This window comes from Galeopterus variegatus, unplaced genomic scaffold, assembly GCF_000696425.1.
Source record: "Galeopterus variegatus unplaced genomic scaffold, G_variegatus-3.0.2 Scaffold278, whole genome shotgun sequence".
NCBI classification, from domain to species: Eukaryota; Metazoa; Chordata; class Mammalia; order Dermoptera; family Cynocephalidae; genus Galeopterus; species Galeopterus variegatus.
Window position 1 is genome coordinate 457,803 of NW_007726389.1, and position 27,779 is coordinate 485,581.

At 44.3% G+C, this 27,779-nt stretch overlaps 1 protein-coding gene across 1 annotated transcript in view; it reads left to right on the forward strand.

Moving 5' to 3' along the window:
• STX18 (syntaxin 18) overlaps window positions 1-27,779 on the forward strand; it is a 119,941-nt gene that overhangs the window by 89,014 nt on the left and 3,148 nt on the right. Inside the window, exons 6-9 of the mRNA XM_008566926.1 lie at window positions 8,566-8,681; window positions 16,491-16,579; window positions 24,560-24,618; window positions 26,111-26,180. Coding sequence (XP_008565148.1) covers window positions 8,566-8,681; window positions 16,491-16,579; window positions 24,560-24,618; window positions 26,111-26,180 — 334 coding nt within the window. The remainder of the gene's footprint in view (window positions 1-8,565; window positions 8,682-16,490; window positions 16,580-24,559; window positions 24,619-26,110; window positions 26,181-27,779) is intronic.

A 27,779-nucleotide genomic window follows, 5' to 3' on the forward strand; every position in this document is an offset into this window, starting at 1 on the left:
AGGCAGTCTCTTCCCCAGTGTATAGGCTTGGTGCCTTTGTCAAAGATCAGATGGCTGTACGCGTGTGGGTTGATTTCTGGATTCTCTAGCTTGAAACTATTTACCAGAATATTAGCACATCCTACCATAAATTCTAAAAAATAATATGTGAGAATTTCCTAAGATATTCTGAGGAAATCCGGGTGATCTAAATAATGTTTACTTTGAAAACAGTTTCCTGGGCCGGCCCGGTGGCGCACTGCTACAGTGCGCCGCTTGGGAGTGTGGCGGCGCTCCCGCCGAGGGTTCGGATCCCACATACAGACTGGTTCCTGCTCACTGGCTGAGCGAGGTGCAGGCGCAACACCGAGGGTTGCGATCCTGTTGCCGGTCCCAGTCCGGTACGGGCGCGACACTGAGGGTTGTGATCCGTTGCCAGACACAAAAAAAGACAAAAAAAAAAAAAAAGAAAGAAAACAGTTTCCATGGTCAGAAAAGTTTGAGAAACACTTATTATTCAGAGTTCTCAGAGTCTTTACATTGCCACTGTGCCTTGATTACTTCTGTTCAAGCAGGAGTAGTAGGACTACCCCCAGCCCAGCTGACCATGGAGCCCTTTGCTCTTGAAACACCTGGCAAACACACTTCAGAAGATACTGCCTTAATCCTCTGGTGAAGTATATGATTTTCAGTTATTTATTTCTTATTACCTTATGTTGGTATAAAGTATTGAAATTTTGCTACATTTCAGTTTTTCTCTCCTTTTTTTAAAAAAATAGGCTCTCTTGTAACACATACTATCACCGTACTTATTTGGAGCTTGAAGAATGTACTATTTTATTATTATTTATGATTCAATTCTTTTACCCCAACTAGAGTACAGGCTTGGTGAGGGCAGGATTGCATCTTTTACCTCTTTATATCCACAGCTCCTAACCCAGTATTTTACATGTAGTAAGAGCTCAGTAAATTTTGCCAACAATTAGGGATGATGATGATGATAATGATGGTGACAAAGACGAAGAAAAACAAAAAGAAGTGATGCAATGAGATACGAGGTCCCTCACAGTCACTTTGTCTTATTATCTACAGCAGGGCTCTTATGCATTGCCTTTCAGAGATCAGCCAACTACGGCCTGTGGGCCACATCCAGCCCTTGGCCTACTTTTGTACAGCCCTCAAGCTAAGAATGGTTTTTATATTTTTAAAGGTTTGCTTAAAAAAAAAAAATGACATAGAAACTATATATGGTCTACAAAGCCCAAAATATTTACCATGTGGCTCTTTACAGAAAAAGTGCGTTGACCGCTGGCTTAGAATAGACTCCCTGAGGTTAAAGACCACTTCTTTGTTGGAGTTTTTTGCAGTCAGTCATGGACTGATGCGTATTCTACTGCGCATGACATGTTCACAGCTTATGCCCGGGTAACTCCACAGTAGTCTGATAATAACTCAGCTGGTCTATACCCTGTTCAGCAAGATGAAATCACTAATTAAATGGCAATGTCATATTGCTATAAATGTTTACAAATGCTCTCTCTTCATTTTTATAATTTTCTTGTAGCAGACCAGTAGCAAACAGTTCGTGGTCTGGTACTGGTATGTGGACCATGCTTTGAGTAGCACTGGCTTACAAAATCACCTAGTGTTTAGTAGATGCCCAGTCAATATCTGTTGAGAAAGTAAAGTGATCCTGAAGACAGCTTGATCTTCTGCTCTGTTGGAGTACACAGTACCTGTGCCTGAGTAGATACCTTAGTCTGATAATCCACTTTTGAAATTATAATACTATGATATTATATATTAAAAATATTTTTTTTTGTACCTAGAGCCTTTGTTGGGCATAAAAGAAGTATAAGAGCTATACTTAAATCTGGAATAGTAATCATTTTTCTCTAATATTTGTCTAATATTTCTCTAATCTTTCTCTAATATTTGCCTTTAAGGTTTGCAAAGACTATCTCCCACATATTTTCTTGTTTCAAAATGGAAAAACCTGTCTTTTTCCCTCCTTTCTCTCTCCTTATGTTCTCTTGAATTTTAAATAGGATCCTTAGATTTTTTCAAATAAGGAATCTAGAAACAGGTGTTGGCCAGGGAGAAATTGTGTTGATTGCAGTTATGAAATGCTCAGCCTTCAGTTAGAGAAATCAATTTAAATAAATCATGGGGCATAAACTGATCTTTTTTTTTAATGACTTTTTTAAAACGGCTTTTTTTCAAATTGCCTTCATCTAGTTAATTTGTAATTTCCCTGAGGATTTCAGTAGACATTTTGTGAATAATTAGAATCTGTTTTTATCACTTAGACAAAGTTGAGTTGTTTTTTTTTTTTTAGTCTGCTGTACTGAAGTCTTTTATTCATTTTAAATTGAAAACTGGTGCATTAGCATACCCTGGACACAAAGAATGGCAGACATTAAAGGAGCCCTTTATTTAAAAGTCAATGAAGCCCTTCCCCTTCCTCAACAATTCAGTTCTGGAGCCATGAAGTGGGGCGGAGTAAGGCGGGTGTCTGCAGTGGTGGGCAGCAGCGGTTTCCCAGTGCAGGGCATCAGAGCCCATCAGGGAGAGGAGGGCTGGTTCAGCTGGGGCAGGCAGAGCCTGAGGAAGTAGAGCAGTGTCTCCACCCCGGGAAGAGAGCTGACGGAGTGGGGGTGGGTACGTACACAGAGGGGGACTGATGAAATAATAAATACAGAAGCATATTGGAAGCCAGGTTTCTTACTGCAGAAGAAGTGAAAGGGAAAGAAGAAGAAAGTGAAAAGCCAGAATGAACCCTGTGGTCTTTCATCTTTGGAATGAAAGAGGCTGGTGTGAATTCACGGTTTTCAGTTAACGTAGGTCAGTATAGAAATAAATATGGTTGTAAATGTATATATGTATATGGAAATGCACACATAGATTTCTAGCTCTGTCCACTGAGAGGGCCTGGAAGCTGTGACAACCCAATAACAATAAGCATACTTACCACCCAGGTCTTGGCTTCTAAGTACCAGATTCAGCTTCAAGGAACCAGGCCTCTTGAAGAAATGGATTGTTCTTAAGCTGGGGCAGAGAGTATAAAATGAGCTTGGAACATTCCGTTGTATCAGAAAGCAAGGAAGGGCCCAGACAATGATGGGGACATGTCTATAGGACATAGCAGTCCATTTGAAGGGGCTTCTACTGGCCAAGGTGGAGATTACTTGAACATGAAAATAAGTAACTAGCAGATTATAACTCATTGAATGAAACAGGACATCATGAGTCCATCTAGATAGACATAAATAATGAGCAGACTGAAAAGAATACAGTGGGGGAGCCTGGCAGCTACTATCTTCTTCATGTGCACAGAGTGAAATCACACACAACCTTCCAGGATCCAGTGGGAAGAAAGCATCACTTTTGTGAATTCTGCCAAAGGTGCATAACCTGAATCCAACCACGAGGAAACTTCAAACTCAAATTGAGAGACGTCTTACAGAATAACTGCCACATTATCTTGTGTCAAGGTCCTGAAACTCAGGAGAGACTGAAGAACTGCTCCAAATGAAGGAGACGAAGGAGAAATAACAGATGTGATGTGTGATTCTGAACTAGATCCTTTTGTTGTAAAGGATATTATTGAGATGACTGGTCAAAAGAGAATGGGATCTGAGAAAAACATGAAAGTAATGTATTGATGTGAATTTCCTGATTTCGATGATTATGTTCTGGATATATCAAAGAATGCTCTTGATTTTAGGAAATACTAAAGTATTCAGAGGTGAAGGGGCATCAGTTTGGCAACTTACTCTCCAGTGACTGAGAGAAAAGTGTTCTTTGTATTATACTTCAAACTTTTCTGTGTATGATTGTTTTATGATAAAATAAATAAAAATCACAAAATACCATTTCACGCTTATTAGAATGATTAGATGAAAAATGACAGATGTGGGGGGGGGATGTGGAGCGACTGGGACTCTCAAACAGAGGTCCAACTGATAAGCCCCATCATAAATCGCATTGTTACGTAAACTACTTGGAATGGCCCCAGGTGTACAGAGATACTCTTATCAGGCAGGATATTCCAAGAGCTTAGAGGGTATCTTCCAGGTGCTAGTCAAGGGTTTGTTTTTTCCTTGGAATGTGCTGAGTTTGAACACCACAGACCTGCTGAGTCAACCCTTTACTATACACCTCATGTTCCTAGTTTGCTCCAAGTTTTTATCATGAAGGGATCTTGAATTTTTCAAATGCTATTTCTGCATCTAATGAGATGATCATGTTGTGTATTACACTGATTTTCAAATGTTAAAACAACTTTGCATTTCTGGGGTAAACCCCATTTGGTCATGATGCATTATTGTCTTTTATATATTGTTAAGTTCAGTTTGCTTATATTAAGGATGTTTCCTTTTCTGTCCATGAAGTTATTTGTCAAATTTTGTTTTCTTGTAATATCGTCATCGGTTTTCCAAATCAGGGTAATACCGGCCTCATAAAATGATTTTGTAATTCGCTCTTCCTCTGTTCTTGTTCAGGTCTACTGTATCCTTACCTTTTTCCTCATCTTAAGGAAAAGCATTTAGTCTTTCACTATAAAGTATGATGCTAGCTGTAGGTATTGTAGATGGCTTTATCCCATTAAAGAAGATCCCTTTGTATATTTTTCTCCACCTTGTCTGATTGCTCCATAGCAGTATGTAAAGATATTCTTCATTCCTTTTTATGGCTCCATAGTACCCAGAGTTTATTCAACTGGTTCTATATTGATGGACATATATAGATTGTTTCTAGGCTTTTGCCATATTAAAATTGAACCACAAAGTTTCTGCAGTGAGTAACCTTCTGCATATCTTTTCATACTATTGCTATATCTTTGGAATAGGTTCCTAGAAACGGTATGCTGGCTTAGAGTAAATACATATGTAAACTTTTTAGATATTATCAAATTCCTCTCTATGGGAGGGAGCTACACCACTTGGTACTCTCACCATTGGTATATGAAAGAGTCAGCTTCTCCATGCACACAGTATGTCTGCACAGTTGGGTATTTTTGCCAGTCCCAACAGGCATTTAAGTGATGTCTCGGTGTGGTTTTTAATATCCATTATTATGAGGAAGATTGAGCATCTTTTCATATGTCTAAAAGCCATTTGCATTTTTTTTTTCTGTGAACTCTCTTGCCTAATTTACTATAGGGTTGTTGGTCTTTTTCTTCTTTTAATGTTACTTATGGTGTTTTTCTTGTTTGTTTTTTGCTTTTTAATAGACTTGATTTTTTTTTTTTTTTTAAACTAGTCAAGTGCAGTAGCGGTAAGGGGTAAAGAGTAGAACAAGGAGTTTAATCTGTAACTGACTGTGAACAATCAGTTGAGATAACTCACTGCCTTTGGATCAGCCTGGACTTGATTTTTTAGAGTAGTTTGGGGTTCACAGCAAAACTGAGCAGAAAGTACATAGTTCCCACACACCCCCTGTTCCTGCATACACACAGCCTCCCCCACTATCACCATCCCCCAACACTTATGGTGATTTTCACATGTAAAAAAATGTATATTTTAATGGCTGGCCATTTGGTTCAGTTGGTTAGAGCAGTGTTACAACACTACGTATGGTCAAAGGGTTCGGATCCCCCTACTGGCCAGCCACTACATAATTTCTATGTAGTTAAATTTATCAGTCTTTTCCTTTTTTACTTCCAGATTTTGAGTCACAATGAAGTTATTTTTCATTCCTAAGTTATAGAAGAATTCACCCATGTCTTTTTTCTCAGGTGTATGGTTCATTTTTTTACATGTGTATCTCTGATGCATTTGGAATTTATCTTGGTGTACAGTGTAAGGAAAGGAAATGTGTTTATCCTTTTTCCATATAACTACCTAGCTATCCCAGTGCCTTTTATTAAGCCTTTATTATACTAAACATCTAAATGCAATTGAGTCTATTTTTGAATTATCTGTTCTGTTTCATTGGCCTGTCAACCTTTTTATGCCCTAATACTACACTTTGTTTTTTCTTGTTTTTCTAGCTGTTCTTCTCTACCTCCATCCATTTTGTTTTAAACATTTTCAAACATATAGCAAAGTTGGATTTCGCAGTGAACACCCATATATCTACCACCTAGATTTTACCATTTACATTTTACTGTGCTTCTTTTACCTGTCTGTTGTTGTATACATTCATTTAGCTTCTTTTAAAAATGTATTCAAAGTAAATTGCAAGCAATACACTTCCACCTAAATACTTCAGCTTGCTTGACTAGAGTCTAATGTTTGTTTAGCAATGCTGCGGTGAATATCTTTGGGACTTTATCTTTGTGTATATTTGTGATACTTGGAATAGCAGATTGTATTTTCCAAAGATGGCTGCACCCAAATATATTCCATCCCATGTGCTCTTCTCAAAACGTGATATCACTGCTCCATTGAGCTGGAGAGGTGGGGGTCTGTGCTCCTTCCCTTTGAGCCTGAGCAGACCATTGCAACTGCTTTGGGCAGTAGACTATGACAGAAGTGACGGTGTATGACTTCTGGGGCTGGGTCATGAAAGGCATTGAAGTTTCTTCCATAGTCTCTGAGACTACCAGTAACACACTCACGTAGTCTCATGAAGAGGAAGGGAGGCTCCCAGCAAGCACCAACCTGCCAGCCAGGTGGGTGAATCCTGCAGCCCCCATCAGCCCTTCAGATGACGCAGTCCCATGACCCTCATGAGGAACCCCAAGCTGGAATTGCACAGCCAATCTGCTCCCAAATTCCTGACCCCAGAAACACTGTCAGGTAGTAAACGATTCTTATTCATTCGAGACATTAAGTTTTGTTACTCAGCCATAGTATCCAGAACATTGAGAAAGATTGATATTATAGTTACTTTTGAAAATTCTTTTGTTAATGTTGTAAAGGAGCATTTCCCAAGCAGCCTTTCTTGGAACACCAGTCTTGAAACAACTCTATGAAGAGGGTCTCTGCAGTCAAGTTATTTGGAAAAGATATCCTTTTTTGGAAATTCAGAAAGTATTTTAGCATATTAAAGGCCCTGAAAATTTGTATAGTGAAACACCTGTCTAGCTTTAACTCACTTTCTCAGACTTATTTGCCACAGAAGTCCTTTCTCATGAACTTGATGGGTAGAAGACAGTATGTAGAGCAGTTAAGCACATAGACTCCAGAGTTGGGTTCCCTGAGGTCACATCCCAGCCCAGTCACTTGCTAACTGTGTGACCTGGGCAAGTTTCCTAACTTCCATATACCTCTGTTTCTTCCTTTGTGAAAAGGTCGTTAATACTAGTGCCTACCTTATAGGGATGTTTTGGAATTAAATTTATCCATATAAAGTACTTAGAAAAACATCCAGTACATAATAAGCCCTCAATAAATGTTAGCTGGCATTAGTAATATCCTAATATGTATTTACATTGTTCTTTTATTTATAGTCTCTAACAAGGTGGAATTTATCGTTGATCTTTTTAGCACTCTGCCTGTAATTTCCATAGTGTTACGTAGATTTTAGTAAAGCTATTACAAGGCTTGTTTCATAACCAAATTTTTTCTCTTATTAGCCATTTACTGGTATTTATAAAGCATTCATTCATTCAACGTGTATCTTTTTTTTTTTTTTTGTCTTTTTTCCGTGTCCGGCAACGGATCGCAACCCTCAGTGTCGCCCCCGTACCGGACCGGGGACCGGCAACGGGATCGCAACCCTCGGTGTTGCCCCCGCGCCTCGCTCAGCCAGTGAGCGGGAACCGGTCTGTATGTGGGATCCGAACCCTCGGCGGGAGCGCCACCGTGCTCCCAAGCGGCGCACTGTAGCAGTGCGCCACCGGGCCAGCCCCTCAACGTGTATCTTTTAAACATTGAATCTCAGGCACTATCTAGGATCTTGGGTTAAGCAGCAAACAGGACTCAGGGAGGCAGAGACCTGCTCTCAAAGAATGTGCACTCTAGTGGGGCGAGGCCAACAGTCAGCAAATAAGTCAGCAAGGGAAGGACAGGCCCTGGTGTCTGCTGCAGAGGAAGGGGAGGGTCCTTTCTTAGATAGGAAAGTCAGAGACTACATGGAAAAGAAGACTGTGCCTTGGGAAGAGCCTGGTGGGAAGGAGGTGAGGAGAATGCCAAGTGCAGTGGCCTCGGCTCCTGAAACAAGCCACTTCCATCAAGGGGATATTTAAGGGCTGTGCTTCCAGAGTTAAACTATTTTAAAGTATTTCTTATAATGGGGGGGGGGGTCGGGGAGGCGTGTATATTCATCAATACTTTGGCATTAGTGTAGAACCATTAGATTAGTGTAAATCCAGTTTCCTGGGTTTGTCGACCATGGGATGGTCAGCCTTCACTGACCATGTGTTGACATGGTATCATTCTGTGGGGTGTGTTTAGTACTCACCAACTGCACAACCCACTCTGCATGCTGGTTACTGTGCTGTGGCTGGGAATGCAGAGCCTGAAGGCAGGAATGTCAGCACCTGTGATAAGTGAGTAGAAGTGTGTCCAGAAGGCCACTGAACCAGAAGAGGGACACAGAGCAGAAGTGCAGGAGGCACATATGACTCCCCTCTGTTGTCAAAAAGGAATCCTGTTGTGGAATTAAATTAGATGACTGCTAATAATTTATTTTTAGATCTAAGCTGGAACCAGAACCAAATACAAAGACAAGAGAATCCACATCTTCTGAGAAAGTTTCACAGGATCCTTCAAAAGACTCTGAAGAAAAACCTGTCACTGAAGAATATCCAGGTATGAATTAAAATAAAAATCTTTCCTTTTGTTTCTTTCTTATGATATATAGGCAAGAATACAAAGTAGAAAAAAGGAACACAGACCCAGACATGTTGTGGTATTTGTATTTGCATAAAGCAAAGGAGGCACAGAGGGGGCCTCCTTTTGTCTGTGACAGTTGGATCTTACTGACTGCTATGGAGGCGGGTGGAAGGATTCATGCAATCACCTGGAGACTGGCAGGGTCCAGGAGAAAGGGGCTGCTGGAGCTGTGCGAGCTGTGCACCAATGGTGTGGGGACTGAAGCCTCAGACTCAAGAGGAAATATCGGAACTCTGTTCAAGGAGTCATACATGCCAGTCTCAGGGGAGGTTGTGCTGCCTCTCCGGTGGTGGGGCCATGTGCTGTCAGCACCAAGCTGGCATGGAGCTGGCTGCCTGCGTCAGGGGGGAGTACATGGTCTCAGCAGCCTTCCACAGCCAGTTGAGCCAAGGGGACAAAATGCAAGACTGGGTTAAATGCTTGCTGTCATCACAGGTACTAGATGGCCCATGACACACACCAGTTCCTGACACACAGTGGATGCTGAAGAAATATGGGGTCTCCTTAAAACATAGGGAAACATACATAATGTCACGGATGTCTTCCATCTGTGTGTCCAGCCAATGTGGCTCCCCTTGTATAAGAAATGCCTCTTAGTTTGCTGTATCTCAGAGGGGTAGCAGAGCAGGGTTTTGCTTTCATGAATCACAGGGCAATGGTGTGCTGAAGCCAGGAGAGGCCTGAGAGTCGTCTTCAGCATCCTCTTCTGCAGTCTCACGATGGCTCTTGCTCACTCCTGTCCTCTGGATGCTAGGCACGGTCCTGAACACTTCACAGCCATTATCACCATCCTTACAGCTGCCCTCTGTGGGTTTCATGACCCTCTTTTCTTCAAATTAGTCATCTGAAAGTCTCAGAAGGCTGGGTAACTTGTCCGAGTTAACAGCTCATAAACGGTGGACCCAGAATTTATACATGGGTCTGTTTGAATTTGGAGCCCACGTTCCACAAGCTGCTTCTCCATGTAATTCAGTCCTCTGCATTTTACAAGCAAGGGAATTCAGTATGCATAGTGGCTTTACTAGCCTGAAAGATGCCAGAGGTCCTTTCTGTAGTTGAATACAGTTTTTGAAGGGACCTGCAAGGAAACGAACTTTATGGCACCCCTTCATTGTGCTGGGTACGTGCTGGGTACATGCTGGGTGTGTTAACAGATCTGCTTCGTATTGGGGTTTTTGAAGGATGTTTTGTCAGCATTTTATATTTGAGGAAACAGAGGTTTGAAGAAATTATGTGACCTGTTCAAAGTCAAACAACAAGGAAGGGACGGCACTAGGATTCCATGTGGGTCATTCTGTGTGCAGAGCCTGAACCCATTTTTCTGGCGGCTGCTGTGATCCCAGAGGCCAGGAGCTCTGCATGGCTCCTGTTCCCGCCTGTCCCTAATGAGGCAAAACCCCAATATCACCCACGAAGTAATGGGCCCTGCTTCTCAGAAGACAATATGTAGGAGCATTGTAACTAAATTTACTCATGTCAGATATAGCATATACATTCATTCATTCATTCACTCAAGAAATATTGTTAGGGCTGGGCTGGTCAGTTAGCTACGTTGTTTAGGGGGTGGTGCTTATAACACCAAGTCAAGGGTTCCATGCCTATACCAGCCAGCCACCACCACAAAAAAGAAAAAAGAAAGAAAAGAAATATTGTTAGGGCCGCTGAGAGTGGAGAGAAGCTACAGATTCTTGGGGCCTAGATAAACCTCATAGGAAGATATTTAGCCGGTCTGCCCTTGCACAAGTCCTGCCCTTGCCAAGCCCACACTGAACACTGTTGTGCCAGGCACTGTGCTAAGTGCTAGGGATACAGCAGTGAGTAGAAAATAGGCACTTCTTCTTACATCCAGTGGGGAAACATGTTAAATAATTATACAGATGCTGTAAAATTATGATATGTGCCCTGAAAGAGAGGTCTGTGGTAACATGAGAGATATGGCCTGTCACAGAGGTTGGAGACCTTGATATTCAGTAAAGACCTGAGGGAAGTAAGGGAGTGAACCACGTGGCCGCTGGGGGGAAGAGTATTCCAGGCAGAAGGAACAAGCAGTGCAGAGGCCCTAGGACAGGAGTGAGCCTGGAATGGCTGCTGAGCATCCTGGAGGCCAGAGAGCAGGGTGAGAGCAGAAGGACACAAAGATGGGGAGGGACCAGGCCACTGGGTCCTGGGGTCCCTACAGGCCATGGGAGGACTGTGGCTTTTACTCTGAGTGAGATGGGAAGCTATGGGCAGATTTGCACAGAGGACTGTCACACCTGACTATGTGTTAGAAGGATCCCTCTGGTTGCTCTGTCGAAATAGGTTGTTATGGGAGCAAGGAGAGAAATAGGGGCAGTTAGGAGGTTACTAAAGTCACCAAGAAACAAGATAACGGTGGACTGCACTGTTTTAGTCCGTTTTGTGTTGCTATAACAGAAATACCTGAGACTGGGTAATTTATAAAGAAGAGAGGTTTATTTGGCTTACGATTCTGGGACAGCTGCATCTGGCACGGGCCTCAGACTGCTTCTACTCATGGTGGAAAGCGGCAGGCAGCCGGTGGCTACAAGTAGATCATGGCAGGCAGCCAGCGTGTACAAGCAGATCACATGGCGAGAGGAAGCAAGAGAGAGAGAGAAGGTGCCAGGGTCTTTTTAAGCAACAAGCTCTTGCAGGAACTAATAGAGTGAGAACTCACTTATTAATCCCCCCTCTCCCGGGGAGAGCATTAATCCATTCATGAGGGATCTGCCCCCATGACTCAATCAGTTTCCAACACTGCCACATTGGGGATCAAATTTCCACATGAGTTTTGGAGGGGACAACACATTAAAACTCCATCATGCACCAAGCATGTTTGCAGGGGGGTGAGAGAGAAGTGGTGGAATTCTGGGTATCTTTTGAAAGCAGAGCCAAAGAATTTGCTTCCCGTATGTGGGGCATGAGAAGGAGGGGTCAAGGAGGGCTGTCATATTTTTGGCACCTGGAAGGAAGGAGCTGCCCTTGACTGAACCGAGGAAGACTCTTGGGGGCTGGTTAGGTCAGGAATTCAGTGTGGGGTAGATAGTATTGACCCCATGAAACAGGCTGGGATCCCCAAGGAATACGGGTGGATAGAAGAAGATAAAGGACTGAGCCTTCCCGACACTTTGTATCTGTCTGCCCTGCTTTCTTTCTCCCTAGCACTTACCACTAACATTCTATATGTTTTACTCATTTGTATACTTTATTATCTGTCTCCTCTGCTAAGATATAAGTTCCATGAGGACAGGAATTTCTGCATTTTATTCACACCTGTAACACTGGCACCTAGAACAATGCCTGGCACATAAGAGGCACTCATTGAATATTTGAGGAAAAACACGAGTGAATGAAGAGTCTTTGGAACACTGATTGCTTTTTGTTGCTGTGCAAGTGTTTCCAGATGTAAAAAGAACCTAATACCTCTGGGTGTTAGAAAGTAAGTAGTCAGAGTGAAAGAATGCTGTTCTTCATGATTTATATTTTTATCTTAAAGTCAGTATGTGGATACTTTATAATTGCAAGGTTATCTCCTAACTAAACCAGCCCTCCCGATATTAAGGTAGAACTCTTCAGTTTAGCTTCGACCAGCACGCAGAAGACAAATGGTATAATGCAGAGTACTCCTTTAGAAGCAGTCTAGATCCCAGCTCCAGCACTTACTGGCACTTCTGGCCACCAGTCTGTGCTTTTTAAAAATGGGGGTGATGATACCTATCTTTCAGGGTAAATGGTAGTAATTGGGGTTAAAAACTTCTGTGCTTCAAAGGACACCATCAACAAAATGAAAAAACAATTCATAGAATTAGAGAAAATATTTACAAATCGTACATCTAAGGGACTTATATCCACAATATAGAAAACGTTTACAACTCAATAATAAAAAGATAACCCAATTGAAGAATGGGCAAAAGATCTGAATAGAGATTTCTCCAGGGAAGATATACATATGGCCAATAAGTATATGAAAAGATGCTCAGCATCATTAGTACTCATGGAAATGCAAATCACAACCACCAGGAGATACCACGTCACACCCTCTAGGATGGCTAGAATGAAAAAAAGACAGGTTTTACCAAGGGTTGGCGAGGATGTGGAGAAATCGGAGCCCTCATACAGGCGAAAACTCTCCAGACATAGGGACTAGGCAGTGAAAAGGCCTAGGAGGGAGAAACGAGGTGGGTGTATTTGAGTGCACGTGTTCACATACACACTCATAGGAGGAAGGCCTGTTCATCAGGGCACAAGCAAGAACAGCACGAGAAGAGACAGAGGCAGAGGCCTGATCCTGCAGGAGCTTACAGGCCTCAGTAAAGAGTTTGGCTTTGAAGCTAAGTGTAGTGAGAAGCCCCTGGAGGTTTTGAAGCTGGGGACAGTCTGGGTCATGTTCTAAAACCCCTGTAACTGCTCTGAGGAGTTGGAGTAGAGGCAGATAGATGTGTCAGTAATGGCTCGCAGCAGTCAAGATTCATGGTGACGGTGTCTGCCATTGGGGAGGCAGCCACAGAGATGGAGGTGAGAAGCACTCAAACTCTGGTCGTGTTTGGAGCCTGCACTCAGCTAGTACGTAGCATGTGAGATGTGTGGGACAGAGAGCAGTCAGCAGTGACTTGTGGGAGGGAGCAGCTGGGTGGAAGGTGGTGTCATTGCGTGAGATGAAGACTGCTGCAGGTGCGGTTCAGCAGCAAGACTGGGTGGAGTGGACGGGAACAGGATCAAAATTCCGGTCTACACACGTTAGGTCTGGGATGCCTGTTTGATATTCAGGTGGAAACAGTGAGCCAGTTGGAGTGAGCAGGAAGAACTCAGGGCTGGAGACTTGGGGAGTCACAGGAAATAGGCAGTTTAAACCCACAGGCCTGGATGTATCCCCTGAGAAGGGGAGGGGAGGGGATGGGAGAAGCAGGCCGAGGCGACAGGGGAGAGGCCTGTGCCCAGCTTTCAAGGTGCTGCCCTGTTTTCTGAGGCCTTTGATGTTTCCTCTTCCTGCCAAACTTGTTGCCAAGGTAAATTGCTTTCCCCCTACACCCAGCTACTCCTCCTTTAAAGGGCTATATATCTGCCCTTTCCTTTGTGCCAGATGGAACACATTCATGGACATTTTGCTAAATTTATCTATGGTTGCCGAGATTTTTTTTTTTTTACCTGGGCTATATGGATGATGTCCTTTAATTTATCTTTGTTTTTCAGCTTTTTTTCATTTTCCTTTTGAAACTTGAGATATAACTTAGAACAAAAGTGTTTTGGTATAGGACTAGGTGGTATAGTTCTATGCAGAGGATAGTCTCTTACCTGTCATACTCCTGTTTTTTTTTTTAAAAAAGCACTACTTTTGTTACTTTTTCACTTAGCAGTATTAAGCACCTCTGTGGTCTGTCCGTATCTGATGTTTAGGCCTTTTCTTCAACATTCCTGCTTAGCCAGGATGCAATTTGTACCTATTTGTAATTTGTTTCCCGACATCAGTTTCCCCTAGCATTAAAGATGGGTATAATTACTTGTGAATACTTATCTTTTTTCTCAAGTGCATCGTGGTTCCTGCCCTCAGGGGGTGACAATTGACAGGGAGGATAAGATTCCAGCCCCTGGGAGAAAGTAGTGCCCTAACAGAGGGCAGAGTTCAGGCAGAGGGTCAGAGAGACTTCAAGAGGAAGTAGCATTGAGAAGTGAGCCTGGACCTGTTAAAAAGGAAGTTTAGAAAGTGTAGACAGAGCAAATAGCATGAGCAAATGTTCAGATGCCAGAAAACATGGAGATTGGTGTGGAATATAGTCAGTAAAGAAAACCCTGGGTGGTCAGTGAAGCAGGTGAAAAGGGGAGGAGTAGTGGGTTTTAAGGTTGGAAAGGTGGGTAGGGCCGGACCACATAAGGCCTTGAATGCCAGAACAAGAAGTCTGGACTTGACTCTTGGCTTTGGGGCATGCTGGCGGTCCGGGCGGAGGTCTGGCACGTTGAGTGCTGTGCTTCGGACTAATGTTGGGGCAGCAGGTCAGGAAGGCATCGGATGGCCACAAACTTGAGCATGTGGTAGAGTATGAGTTCTGTTAGCCAGACTTTCCTGTGCTAGCTCAGAGTTCATTTATTCTTGGTTCAGATATAAGCAAAGTTTCTGTGTTTCTAATTTTGGTGTTCTTATCCTTAAAAAAATAAAATCAGTTAAAGCTTGAAGTAGGAGCCATAACAAAGACAAGTAGGAGACGGAGAGCTCTTAGGGGTGAGTGGGATGGATGATAAGTACAGATGTTCCTACCTGAAGAATGTCATCTCAGAAAAACACCAGATTGGTTTCTTTAGATGCTCTCAGCCAGTCTTTTATATACAAGGTTTTCCTATAATGACAGTTCTGGCAAAAACAGCCATTTTTTTAAAAACCTGCACTGAGTCGTGGATGACATGAAGATTTTTTGGTGAAGACATTTTCCCAGCAATAACCATACCTTTCATGCATGGTCTGCCTAATCTGCTTTCTCTAAATTGTTGCTCTCATTTTGTTCTTTCCCACTATCAAAAGACCCTGGACTTTTGCCCATCTCATTGGGCTGAGATCAACTTTGAAAATTTTACTAAGATTGAGGAAGAAAGAAGCAGTAGCAATATTTGCCTTTGAGTCCTTGGCAACCTATTGACAATCCCAGAGACACTACTGAGACTCTCAGACACAGTGTCTTCCTTACAGTCTCTACCACGGAGCAATCCCTGCCATCGCAGTCCTCTGTAACCACCTCCCCACCCTCCCATTATGGAATGTATAGACCACTCTCACATCATCCTGGGAGGCAGCAGTCCTTTCTAGGAGCTTGTGGTATTGATATGCTTCATTAAGGATCCATCACATGTTTGTCTGATCATGATCAAAAAGTTTTCTAGATTAAAATGATTATACACTCCCATTCTGCAGTTCGACACCCAGGTATCTACCCTAGAGCAATACTCCAGCATGCACACAAAGCATGGACTGGGACCTGGTACCATTATATCAGTGAAAAGTCTGAAATAACTGAAAGTTTGTCAAAGGAATTATGATTTCATAAAGAATAGCATATCCTCACAATGGAACATTACGCAGCAGTTTAAAAGAATGGAGTGGATCTATGTGTACTGACCTAAGATGATCTCCAAGATATACTGATAAATCATAAAATACAAGTTTTAGAACAATACATTATCATTGATATCTTTGTGACAAACAAGCCACCACAAGCCACAAGCCATCGCTGAGGCTATGTCAAAGCAATAGTTTTCTGGGAGAGGAATAGGATTGGGAGATGGTATATAATTTTGTGTATATATGTGTGTGTGTATATATTTACAATAAAAATATACATATCTTTTGCAGGCTTTACAAGTGTATAAGTATGTGACTGTGTTTTGAAGTAAAATATGCTTTAAGAGTAATTCTGAAGAATATCTATTTAGTGTGCAGCCATTGATGAAATCAGTGTAATATCAAAACTGTGCATAGGTCCCCCCTGCCCATCACATACACACATACTCATGCAAGCATATGTATGTACAAACACAATTTAAAGCCTAAACATTGTAGAAGAATCATGTCTGCAGTGCCTGATTATTAGCCTCCATATGATCGAATATAGACAAAGCTGTAAGCTTCTGCCCACCTCATGTTTTTGATATGCCTGTATCCTAAGCCAACCTATTTTAAGAGAATATTTGGCCTTCTATTTTTGTTTTTTTCTTTCTTTCTTTTTTTTTTTTTCTTAACAGAAAATACTTTGGCCAAAGCACGACCTGAATTGGGAACCTGGGGGAATGGCAAAGGTGAAGATGAATTATCCCCAGAAGAAATACAAATGGTAACACTATTCTCTGCTTAATCATTTATTTTAAACTGGTTTTCATAAGACTGTTTCATCGAGTTGGCGGTTATGTTAAATGCCTTTGTGCTGATTTTTATGCAGAATTTTTAAAATTATTAATATATATTTTATATACACTTTGCCACTTGATTTCTTAATTCTTAGGGTGCATTTCATGTTTTAAATTTGCAGTAGCACAATTAAAGAAGAAATTGCCTTGAAATAATTTTACTACTAATAAATGTCTTTCACAGTAAAATAGTCTTCTAGGCTAAACAGGTCTTTTATAATTGCCGCTATGGTGCTTTTTAATTGTTTGAATTGTTAGTGTTACGGTAATGTGAAGAAAGCATAAGTAATGACTGAAAAATGAAAAGAGTAATGCTTGAGCTGTTAATACCACCTGCTTTTAGTTACCTGTCTCCTAGTTGCCGTTGTTTTAGTTTATCATCTCTGGGTGGGTTTTAAAAGGAAACAGGTTTGGCAGGAGCCCCTGCCAGCTCATTCCCAGCAGTGTCTGTGTACAGCTCCTCTGGATATTGCTGTGGCAGAAGCCAAATGCTGTGGAGCTGCCCATGCCTGGGAGCAGATGTTTCTAGAGCTGCCCTCATGGAACATGGTTCCTACATAGCATGCTTTCCAGTGGCTGTGCCTGGCAAATCTTCATTCGTGCACCAGTTTACAGCTGACAGAACTTTGAGTGCTCATTTTCTCCATGCTACTCAATAATCACAGTAAGAAGTTGGGAGCTTATCATCTGCTTTCAGTGTTGGTGGAAAGCAGGAAAGGGTCTTGCCCAAAGTCCCCTAGTTAATAAATGGAAGAGCTGGATGTCCAACCCTCAAGAAGGTAAGTGGAGATCAGGCCAAAGCTCTGTCGAGTAAGAATGGGCTCCATTCTTCCCCAGCCAGGTCCACATGCCTGTCTCTTGAACACTGGCTGCCAAGGGCAGAGGACTGGCTTGGGAGCCTCTTGCTCTCCAGGCTTCCCGTTACTTCTCCATGCCTGGAATAAAGGACTAACACAGATATCTCTTTCCCAAAAACGGCATGAATAAGTGAAGACAGAGGCCAGAAGCCAAGAGGCAGCACAGGCTAGTGTACAGGCTCTGCATTCATCTGGCTGGGATCCACTCCCAGCCTTATCCCCATAACTCTGTGCCATCTCACTGCCCTGCGCCTCCGTTTCCTTATTTGTGAAATGGGCAAATAATGGCCACTTCACAGGTGGGGCGAATGACTACGTGAGCTGACCCATAATGTGCACACAGCACAGCAAGTGCTCGTAAAATTGAGTTCCCCTGCCTTCGCCTTCAGAGTGACAGGTTACGCAGTGAATCAAAACAGCCTCTCCCCTGCCCAGGGTGGAAGAGACCGGGCAGCGCTCAGGCTTGTGGATCATAGCTGCTCATGTGCAGGGAAATGCCATCTGCAGGGAGGGACTGGGATGCACTGTCCTCACAGCAGGATCAGGTCTTTCAGGATGGCAGCTGGGATTCAGTTGAGTTTAGCACATATTTCATACACAGTACAATTTCACACACACTTATCCACCCAGATGAGTGGCTTCCCCCTTAAAAGCCTCACCTTAGAAGCTCAAAACATTTCCACTGATGGTACCGTTACCTGTGACTTTCCTGGGACTTGCTTTAGGGACATTCCTTCAGAGCCTATAATACTTTCTTTGGAATAAAAAGCAGAGCTACTGTCTTTGTCCTTCACAGACCAAATAATTCTGAGCTAAGGAAGTAGCTCAGACACCTTAAAGTGACCTTCAAGGCCCTGCCTTCCTCTCCAGTTTCTCTCATGTCCCAGAACACACCCTCTGACTTCATGTGCTGAGTCACCAGATTCAGCAGATGTGGCACCTGGAAGCCTCAGGTGTCTGGTGTGCAGAGATTGGAGGAAGACTACAGCAAGGGTTCAGGCCAGTCTGGGCCTTGCCCAGAGAGTGGCAGTGGAGGCAAAGTCACGAGCGGTGTTGGGGAGATTGACTGGACTTTGTATCCACTGGAAGACAGTGTGAGGCAGAAAGAGCCCTGAGCTTTCTAATTTGGGTAATCAGGAGAAGGGAGGGCACACGGAAGGCAGGCTAGCTGGGGCAGACGATGGATTTCATTTTGGACAGGTATAAGTTGGAAGTGCCTTTGGGGCACCCCTGGGAGGTGTCTGGTGCACCATGGGATCTGCAGCTCAGGCTAGAGAGGCATGTGTAGGAGACATCTTACAGGTGGCGCTGGAACACGGGCTTGGATGAGGTTCCCTAGAAACAGTGCATGCAGGGGAAAAGGAGAAGGGGCCATGGCCATCACCCTGGGGGACACTCCACTGGAGGGCAGGCTGAGGCAGAGAAGCCGCCTGATGAAAGAACAGTTGGATCATATTCCCTTCTTGTAGCCAAGTTATGGCAAAAGTTTCTTAAAGTCTCATAGTTTTTCACCAGTTTATACAAAATAATTTTATTAGTGGAAATGCTGAGTCATGTTTTCCCCAGTATTGTAGCATTGCCACATTTCTTTGCTAGAGATAAGAATGTGTACAGCCCTGCCTCTTCATTAAGAAAGAATACGTGTGTATTTCAGCAGAATTTACCTTACTTTCTGTGTTGGGCTTTTCTTTTTTTTTAATGCACTCCCCACCCTTAGTAAAGGAAATATCTGGAATAATAATGGAGTCAGTTGTTTGTCAGAGGATTTTGCCTTTCTGCTGGAGGCAGTGTTTAGCAGCAGAGGTTTGTTAAGCTTTGCAGACACATGACTTAGAAGCCTCCAGGAGCATGGAAGGGGACCAGAGGAAGCTGGCAGCAAAGAGATCCGCAGTCACCTGCTGCTACGGTCCCGTTGAGAGATGATGAAGGGGCATGGGTGTTGGGGCTAGACAGAGTGGGCTATGAATCCTTTGTATCACTCACTGTCTGTGTAATTTGGGGCAAGAAAATTATCCTCCCTGAATTTCGTTCTGGTCAGGATCAACTGCCCACAGAATCGTCATGAGCACTAGGTGCAGTCGTATCAGTAAGAGCACCCAGCAGAGGGCAGGGCACACAGCAGCTGCTCAGCACATGTGGGCTCCTGCATCCAAGGAGAGGACACTGCGGTGTCTGTGCTCCATGGCATTCGCCACACATGTCCAGCACGAGATTTAGCAACTATGTGGAAAACTAGTGTTCACAGAGTAAGGCTCTTCTTCCCATAATGACTGTTGATACATCACATTTCCATTTCATTCTGCTGTCCTAACTGGGTCATTGCCTAAAAACATGCCAGTGACCATCCCCAGTAGTACTGGTTATTTCAGCATCATAGTACCAATGACTAAAGCAGTCAGAATCAGCAGGACTTCCTAATTTTTCTTATATTACTGCAAGTGGGCTGAGCAGATGGCTGTAATGTTCAGTACTTTTATGACAGGCTATTTAATGTTCAGTTAATTCCTCTCTTAATTGGGAATAATAACTAAGCACCATATCTTAGTCTGACTAACAAAAATCTTATTTAAAAAGTTCAACCTCAAAAAACGAAGCAAAAGAAATACCACACTATTGGTTTTAAATTGGAAATTGTTGAAGCAAATCGTGATCATAATTCATCATCACTTTCGGAATTTCTCCTCAGGGTAAAATAATGAATTAAGCCCTATAATAGCAATTCGATTCATTATTTCACCCAAAGGAGCAGTTGTTACAAATTCCAAAATGGTTGCAGGGTATTATATGATTTGCACAATAAATTTTCATTTATAACTCATGATACAGGTATATTAATGCCTTTGAGTCAGCAGATGTGTGGTCAGTCTGACTGGAACCAAATTGTTTTCTGATGTTACGTCAAGAAAATTCCTCCTTTTCAAAGCCCACATACACTTTACTTGCCTCAAGTGAAACCACCTGCATTTATTGATGTACTCCTTAGGATAAATTTTAAAGACATGAATATGACTTCTGTTTCTCAAATCCACATGAAAGGTGTCTCTAGCCCCTGACCCCTTGCAGGCAGGGCTTGCAGTCTGTGGCCAAGTTCACCTCGTGCGTCAGAACACGACGGTCATTGGCAGAACCTGAGCACCACACAGCAAGACCTGGAGTGCAGACCCTGGCAAGGCTCCAGGTTCACAGGGGCACGGGTGGGGATCAAGTTGAGGGTGGCTGAGCCAGGAATGTGAAAGAGCTTGGCACAGAGAAGGCATGTCGGAAGAACCCAGGAAGGGCCTGGGCAGTTGGTTCCTGAGCCAAGGGGGCCAGACTGCTTTCTGGGACAACCCCTGTAGTCTTCAATCAGCTGCTCTTGGGTCTTTGCAATGCAGAACTACTCCTGGCCTCATATTATACTCAAGGCCTTTGTAGGAGTGATTTTCTTTTTAAAATCTATAATAAAAGAGTAGATTGGAAAAGGATTTCTGTAACAGTATATTCAGAATGTGGATTTGTGTCCTTTAAACCAGATTAGAAACCTTTAACAGTGTCCAACTGACTCCTAAATGGAATAAAGCAGTTAAATAATATTGTTTAACACACACATAACACACACTATGTGCCCAGTACTGCTATAGCACTTCAGCATCTGTTAATTTGTGCACTCCTATGTGGGACAGAGTATTGCTGGCCCCATTCTACAGAGAGCTTAAGTCACCAGTCCGGGGCCACATAGCTCCCAAGTCCTAGACTCTTAAACATGATGCTGTACCCCTATGGTTGGAGAGTGGTTGGGCCATGGCAGGGAGCCCAGAACTGCAGGCTGTCTACTGTGATACTTGGGGGCCCTCCCCACCCACTCTACCTACCAGTTCATGAATGAAGTATTTCTTAGACTGCTTTCAGGTTTGTCTTTGCAGGGAAGGTAGACACAGCTGTCTGTGTAGCTGACCATGGGGACCAGGCCTTTCATTCAGTGGTGTACCTTGTGAACTCTGTGTGGGGTGGTGACATGGATATTCAATCAGAGACAGACTCTAGCAACTGCGGCCCAGCGAGCTCTGGAAGACGCTGTGTGTACATGTTGCAGTGCCTGAGAGGGTGCAATGGCCAGGAGCCACAGCGGCACTCTATAATTTGAGACCAGAGAGGCAGAAGGGGCCGTCAAAGCATCTAGCCACTCGTTTCACATATGCAGCATCTGACTCCCAGAAAGAGTAAATAATGATAACATTTATCAAGAGCTTACTATGTTCCATGCACTTTGGCAAACAACTTACATGTTTTAATTTGTGTGCTCCTTCTAACAGCGCTACTACGTAAGTATTATTATTATCCCTATTTTAGTGACAAAGAGGTACAGAGAGATTAAGTCACCTGCCTAACATCATCCAGCTTAGAGGGTGAAGGAGCTGGACTTCCAGCCATGGCTTCACCACCTCAGGATCAGAAGGAAAGGATAAGAATCACCACATCTGTACACAAAGCAACAGGCCACCCAAAAGCCAGTGGCTGGCCCGGGGTCACCCAAGGGTTCCCATGAGGCCCAGAACTGGCTCCTATGTCCACCTGGTACTTCCACCACCTACCTCTGCCACCCAGCCTCAGACAGGAGCGGAGGCATACAGGTTTGTAGATAGCATGTAGACAGCGATGGAAACTATCCTGAAGCCTGGCGCAAAAGAGTGTTGTCAGCAACCTGGCTGTTACCTAGTCAGCCTGAGCCCTGCCAGGCCCCATTAAGTAGTGACCTTGCACTTGTCTGTGGGAAACAGGCTTATTTTAAAAACATGGTTTCCTAGTAACCCCCACCCTTTGAATGGAGGCTGCTCTCCATTAAAACTCCAGGTTGATGGCAAACCTATCTCCAGCCCTTATCATGTTTGATCCTTCGAGGCATCTGTCTGTCTCTTCCTCTAGGGGCTGGGTATTTCTCAGGTGGCCTCAAAAACCCATGGGGTCGAAGGAAATCAGAGCCAGAATCTAATCCCACTTCTGACTGCCACTAAAGGCTGACATGGAGCGTTCAGGAGTAACAATTACTGAGGCCTACCAGGAGGTGCAGCACTATACCACATGCCTCAGTGGGGGGACAGAAATGCTTTGTTCCCAAGGAACTTTCCAGTAATAAGTCACCTCAGACCACAAGTTAATTTTGTTTAGGCACCATTTCAAAGCATAAAAGGACTGGATTTAAAAGGGCATGGCCATATTTTGTCATTAGAAAAATTCAAGGAAAGTGCTCCCCCTCAAAAAAAAAAAAAAACAACCCAGAGTAGTACCTGAGAGAATTAGTCAAAGTGAATTAGCACCTACATGCTTTCCTTAAATACTGGGCTTTTAAGTAACTTGAGTTGACAGTTAACAGAGCTGATACTTTCAACTCAGAAGTGAAGTTTTTATTCTCTTAAGTAGCCTTGTTGATGCCTAATTGAAAGGGCTATATAGCAGGACTGTGTCAGCAGCCCGCAAGGTGGCCTGCCCTGGTTGAGCTTCCCCAGCTCTTCCACCCTTCCTGAAGCTTCACCAACCCGCCCATTTTCTGACCTTGGAAGTCTGGGGTGGAGCAGAGGTGTCTGTGTTTTCATGAGCAGCCGGGGCTGAGAACCAGTGCCCTGTAGTGTCAGCCCCCCCCCTCAACAAGTGTGAGAAATGCTGTGAGGGACTTTTTCACGAGAGGGAATGACAGAAGGTGGTTCATTCTGCCCTGATGCATCACATCACTAGGAAGGTGTCTGTTCTGGGTTTGGGGGGAGAGAGCTGGCCTGTACACAGGTGACAGGCTGGAGAGCGGGCTGTTGTGAGACTTATGAGTGCCGGCTTGTGGAGTGCCACTGCAGCCCGCGTGGTCATTATGAGTCCCATAGCCACGGCCTTTCTCCATTCTTGCTTTACTAAGCTGATGACAGACTTCAAAGCCTCTGGAGGGCAAGGGCTGGCTTATGTTTTTTCTCCCCTCCCCTACCCATGTGCCTCAGAAAGTATTTGTGAATTTGACAGTGGCTTTAGTAGATGTGAAAGAACAAATGGAATGCTTTTTCAAAGTTGGGTTCCACACAGTTCCCACCCTCAGGAAGCTCAGAGCCACACTGGGAGTTTGGGACATGCACAATTTATTACATAGGATTAATATCCTATGAGATTTTCAGAAAATGCTCAGCCAAGGATAGAAAAATGAGAACTAACTTTGAGCTTGGGGGTCAAGGGAATGTCTCATGGGGAAGCTGGGCCTGTGGACCTGTGGCCTCCCTGCATGCAGGCGGTTGAGCGGATACACTGAGACAAGCCTGTGGTCTTCGGGTGAGGGTAAGGAGGAGCTACCCCTGGCCGCACTCCGTGGGGGGTTTCAGCTGCACCCATCCTTTTCTTTGGCCTACATCAAATTGCAAGAAAGGCCAGGAGAACATCTGTCACTCGGCTGAGTTAACTCCGCTCTGAGGGCTGTCCCTGAGTGTCAAGCAACCATCCTCACCCAGCCTGAGCACTGGGAATCCCAGTGGCTTCTCTGGCCATGGGCCTCTGTCCCTAGAGCAGTGGAGTAGCCAGGGGCACGGCCTGCAGTCAGATGGATCCCCAGGCAGCTCTGCCTCTCCGCTCCCTACCCCAGGCAAAGCCACCTGATCTCCCCTTCCTCTCCAGACCCTCCCCACATCAGATCCTTCTCCATTTAAAAAATAACTGTTCCAGAGGCAGGAAACAGGCCGTGGGAGCCCAGAGGAAACAAGAGGGCAAGGAGGTAACAGGCTGACCAGTTCCTCCTCCGAGTTCCTGTTTGTGCATATTTCCACAGTTTACGGCTGTGCGAGTCAGCTCGCACACTGTGAATTCAGATGGAGGAGATGGAGAGGTCAAGCCACAGGCAGCACAGCTGTTCTTTGGGTTTCATTTTCTTTTGTTTAATTTTCTTCCTAAAGCAGGGAAGTGCTCACGGGCTCCCGGCGATGCCATGTTGCTCCATGCTGGAAAGAGGGATTCAGCAGTGATTCTTGGAGAGTAGATCAAAGTTTTCTTGCTAGACTCTTGTCTGTATTCAGCATGATGTCATCCTGAATGTTTGTTTCCTCACAGTTTGAACAAGAAAATCAACGACTAATGGGTGAAATGAACAGCTTGTTTGACGAAGTGAGGTATGTATGTAGTTCTTTTCTGAGCTGGTGGCCTAGTTTACAGCTTTTCCGAGGACTAGGGACTTTATTCATTTACTTTGATGCCCAGGCGTGCACATGTGGCCTTTGGGCCAAATAGCCCACCTGAGCCATCTGACCAGGCTGGGAGAAGCTGCTCAAATCCACTGACCCCTTCAGCCTGTGCGCCTGTGGGAGGTGGGAGGCTACCACCTGCACCCACCAGGTTCCCAGGTGCTGCACTGTCCAGAAAGGACCAATTAGTGATTGCAAATTACCCCAGCATAAAGACCTTCATTTGGGCTGTTTACATGTAATTGCTTTAAAATGAAGTGGGGAGCCTTGTGAAGGACATCTGACAAAAGGAAGCCTCCTCCTGTAAATGGCACCACTCTCCAAGCAAGGAGTCAGGAATGCAGGAGGCAGTGGCCATGTGCATGCACACGGGCGATCGCTGGTCCTCTAGCGAAAGCACTCAGAGGCCTCAGTTTCCATGGGGATGTTTGGAGAATTCCAAAAGTAGTAAGACCTGGATCTTTGCAGAGCCTTGCTGCATTGTAGGCACATCCCCAGGATAAAATAAATCCTGACGTCGACGGCTCCCCAGGCTCTTGGTCTTCTGCCTTCAGAGGTGGACCGCCTAATCCTCCCTCTGACCGTCTTCTCACTGTCCCCTCCCCCAGCTCTGTCTCACTGTTCCTTCCCAAGCCTACACTACATCTCCTGGCCTTTCTCTTGCCTCCCCTGGTCTGGTGGGTATCACATCTCTGCTTCCCCCTAGGCTGGGTGGTCAGCTTGCTGCCCCATCCCCTTCCACCTCCTGCTGCTTGCAGTCGCTGCTTTATGCTGGAACAGTAGTTAGATTCAGCCTGGGCAACTTCTGTTTCTAGACATATGCAAGCCCCCAGCCTGCCCCAGGTAACCCATGTTGCCCCTGCAACAGGGAAGACAGCTCACTGAAGTGTCAGGTCAGTCAGATGCTCATTTGCTGAAATCAGACAGGATATTTTCAAACTGAATCGGAGGAGGTTTTTCCTTGCAACAGGGAGTTGATCTGAGTGGGGAACATACTTTTTTCTTTATCCTATTGAGCAGTAACAAATTGGATCATCAACACATCCTGACATTGTCTTTTGAATTCCAACTGTATGTTACTACGGTTACTAGGCTAGTCTTAGGACTCACTGGAGACTGCGTTTTGTAACTGAGGTATAACCATGTGCTCCCCGGTCCCCATGCAGTGATCAGAATGCGAGAGCCTCTGCACATGCCCTCCTCTTGGGACTGAGGGTCAGTTGACATGGTAGTGTGTATTTCTAAAATATCCAGTGTGCTGAGCTATGCTGGGAGACAGGAAAGGTGCTCCACTCATCTCCTCCATCTGACATGGTGGCCCTCCTCCGCTCCTGCTTCACTGAGAAGAAAGGATTTCTCCTGTTAGACTACCGAATACTAATAGTTCATGTGTAATCAATTAATTCTTCTTTTTATGAAGGCAAATCGAAGGGAAAGTGGTTGAAATTTCCAGACTCCAAGAGATATTCACGGAAAAAGTTTTGCAGCAGGTAAAAAAAGAAACAACAACAAAAAAGTGGTTTTAAGTTTTAGTTTAAGAGAGAACTACTGTACTAAGAAGTCAGGACATTTCTTGTGAAGTCGCCTGATCTCTGCATGATCTCTGCTGCTGTGCACAGAGCCATGTGCTGTTAGGCAGTGTGTATTTGCTGAACTCCTCAGGTGAGAGCCCCTCATTACACCAGAGAAGCACTGTGGCACATGGGAGGATGGAGAGCAGGTCTGGGCATCAGGTAGATCTTGACTCTGGGTATGCTCGTGTAAGCTCGTAGCCCCTCGGAGCTACAGCTTCCCGTCTATAAAATGGAGTGACCCTTGCAGGATTGTTGTAACCTACAGAAGTGTCCAGCACCATGTCTGATGGGTAGTAGCTTTTCTTTTTGCAGCTGGCTGGTATGGGTATCCAAACCCTTGACCTTGGGTTGTTTTTAGTCAGCAGTGTTATAACAGTGCATACTCAGCTCTCTCAAAGTGCTGGGTCTATGCTACCTCAGGTGTAGTGTGCTCATGGGAAATAGGATTGTTCTCTTAAGTGAATTTTCATGTTATTTTACCTGCCTACAGTTCTGAAATGTTTCCAGCCAATAACTGGCAAAACTTTTAGAGACCTCATAAATTTGTCTTTTTATTTTTAGCACCCAAAGACCATGGAAGGGTTTGAAAGACAAAAATCATTTTTCTTCATTTTATTAAACTGGTCTACTAGGTTTAAGATATTTCACTTACAAAACAACTTAACCTAAACCACACCACCCAGAGTCAAGTCATTATAAATGCAGTACATTCAGTCTAACCACAGTTTGGAAGTTCAGGACAAAACAGAAGAGCTGCTGTTTGCAGAGCGGCCACCACATGCCAGGCCCTTTCTGCTAGTCATTTATTCTTTAAGAAGTCAGAGAAGTAAACCTCAAAGCATATGCTGCCCTTTCTGAAGCACCTGCATGCATATTGTAAACCTTCACTGAGAAGCCTCATGATCACCTTGGTGCAGACCCGTCAATTTGGTGGCCATCGGTTCAGCTGCATGACAAACAAAACAGTCAAATCAGATGTCCCCACACAGAGCATGCTTGCTTCTAGAGGCAGCTCAGCACGGTGAATGGAACTCAGAGTCCACGGGGCCACATAGACCCAGGCTCTGAATGGGCTTGCCATCACGCTTCATGTGACCTGGGACTGCTTCTCCTGAGCCCTGTTCTTCATCTGTAAAATGGGGCTGATGTCACCTGCCCCAGTCTCAGAGCCAGGGTATAGGAAGTGCCTGACACACACCTGGCCCAGGGCAAGCTCTGATGACGGGTTACTGCTATTATTCCTAGGTGTGGCTATGAGAAATCTAGGTAGTGCCCTGTTTTATTAGCGCAGCCAGTGGCCACTGGCAGAGGGAACATGACCATAGTGTATCTTACGTGCAGTGAAATGCAGTGAGGCCTTGGCTGGCCAAGAGGCAGGAAAAGTCCGAATTGCCCCGTTTCTTAGGTTCCTGCACTCAGCCCCAGAGTCTTGGGACAGACGAGGCCCACATAGTTAGAAAAGAGCTGCTCACGTCACTGCCCTACTTAAAGCCACCCCAGCGGCTCCAGGTGCTC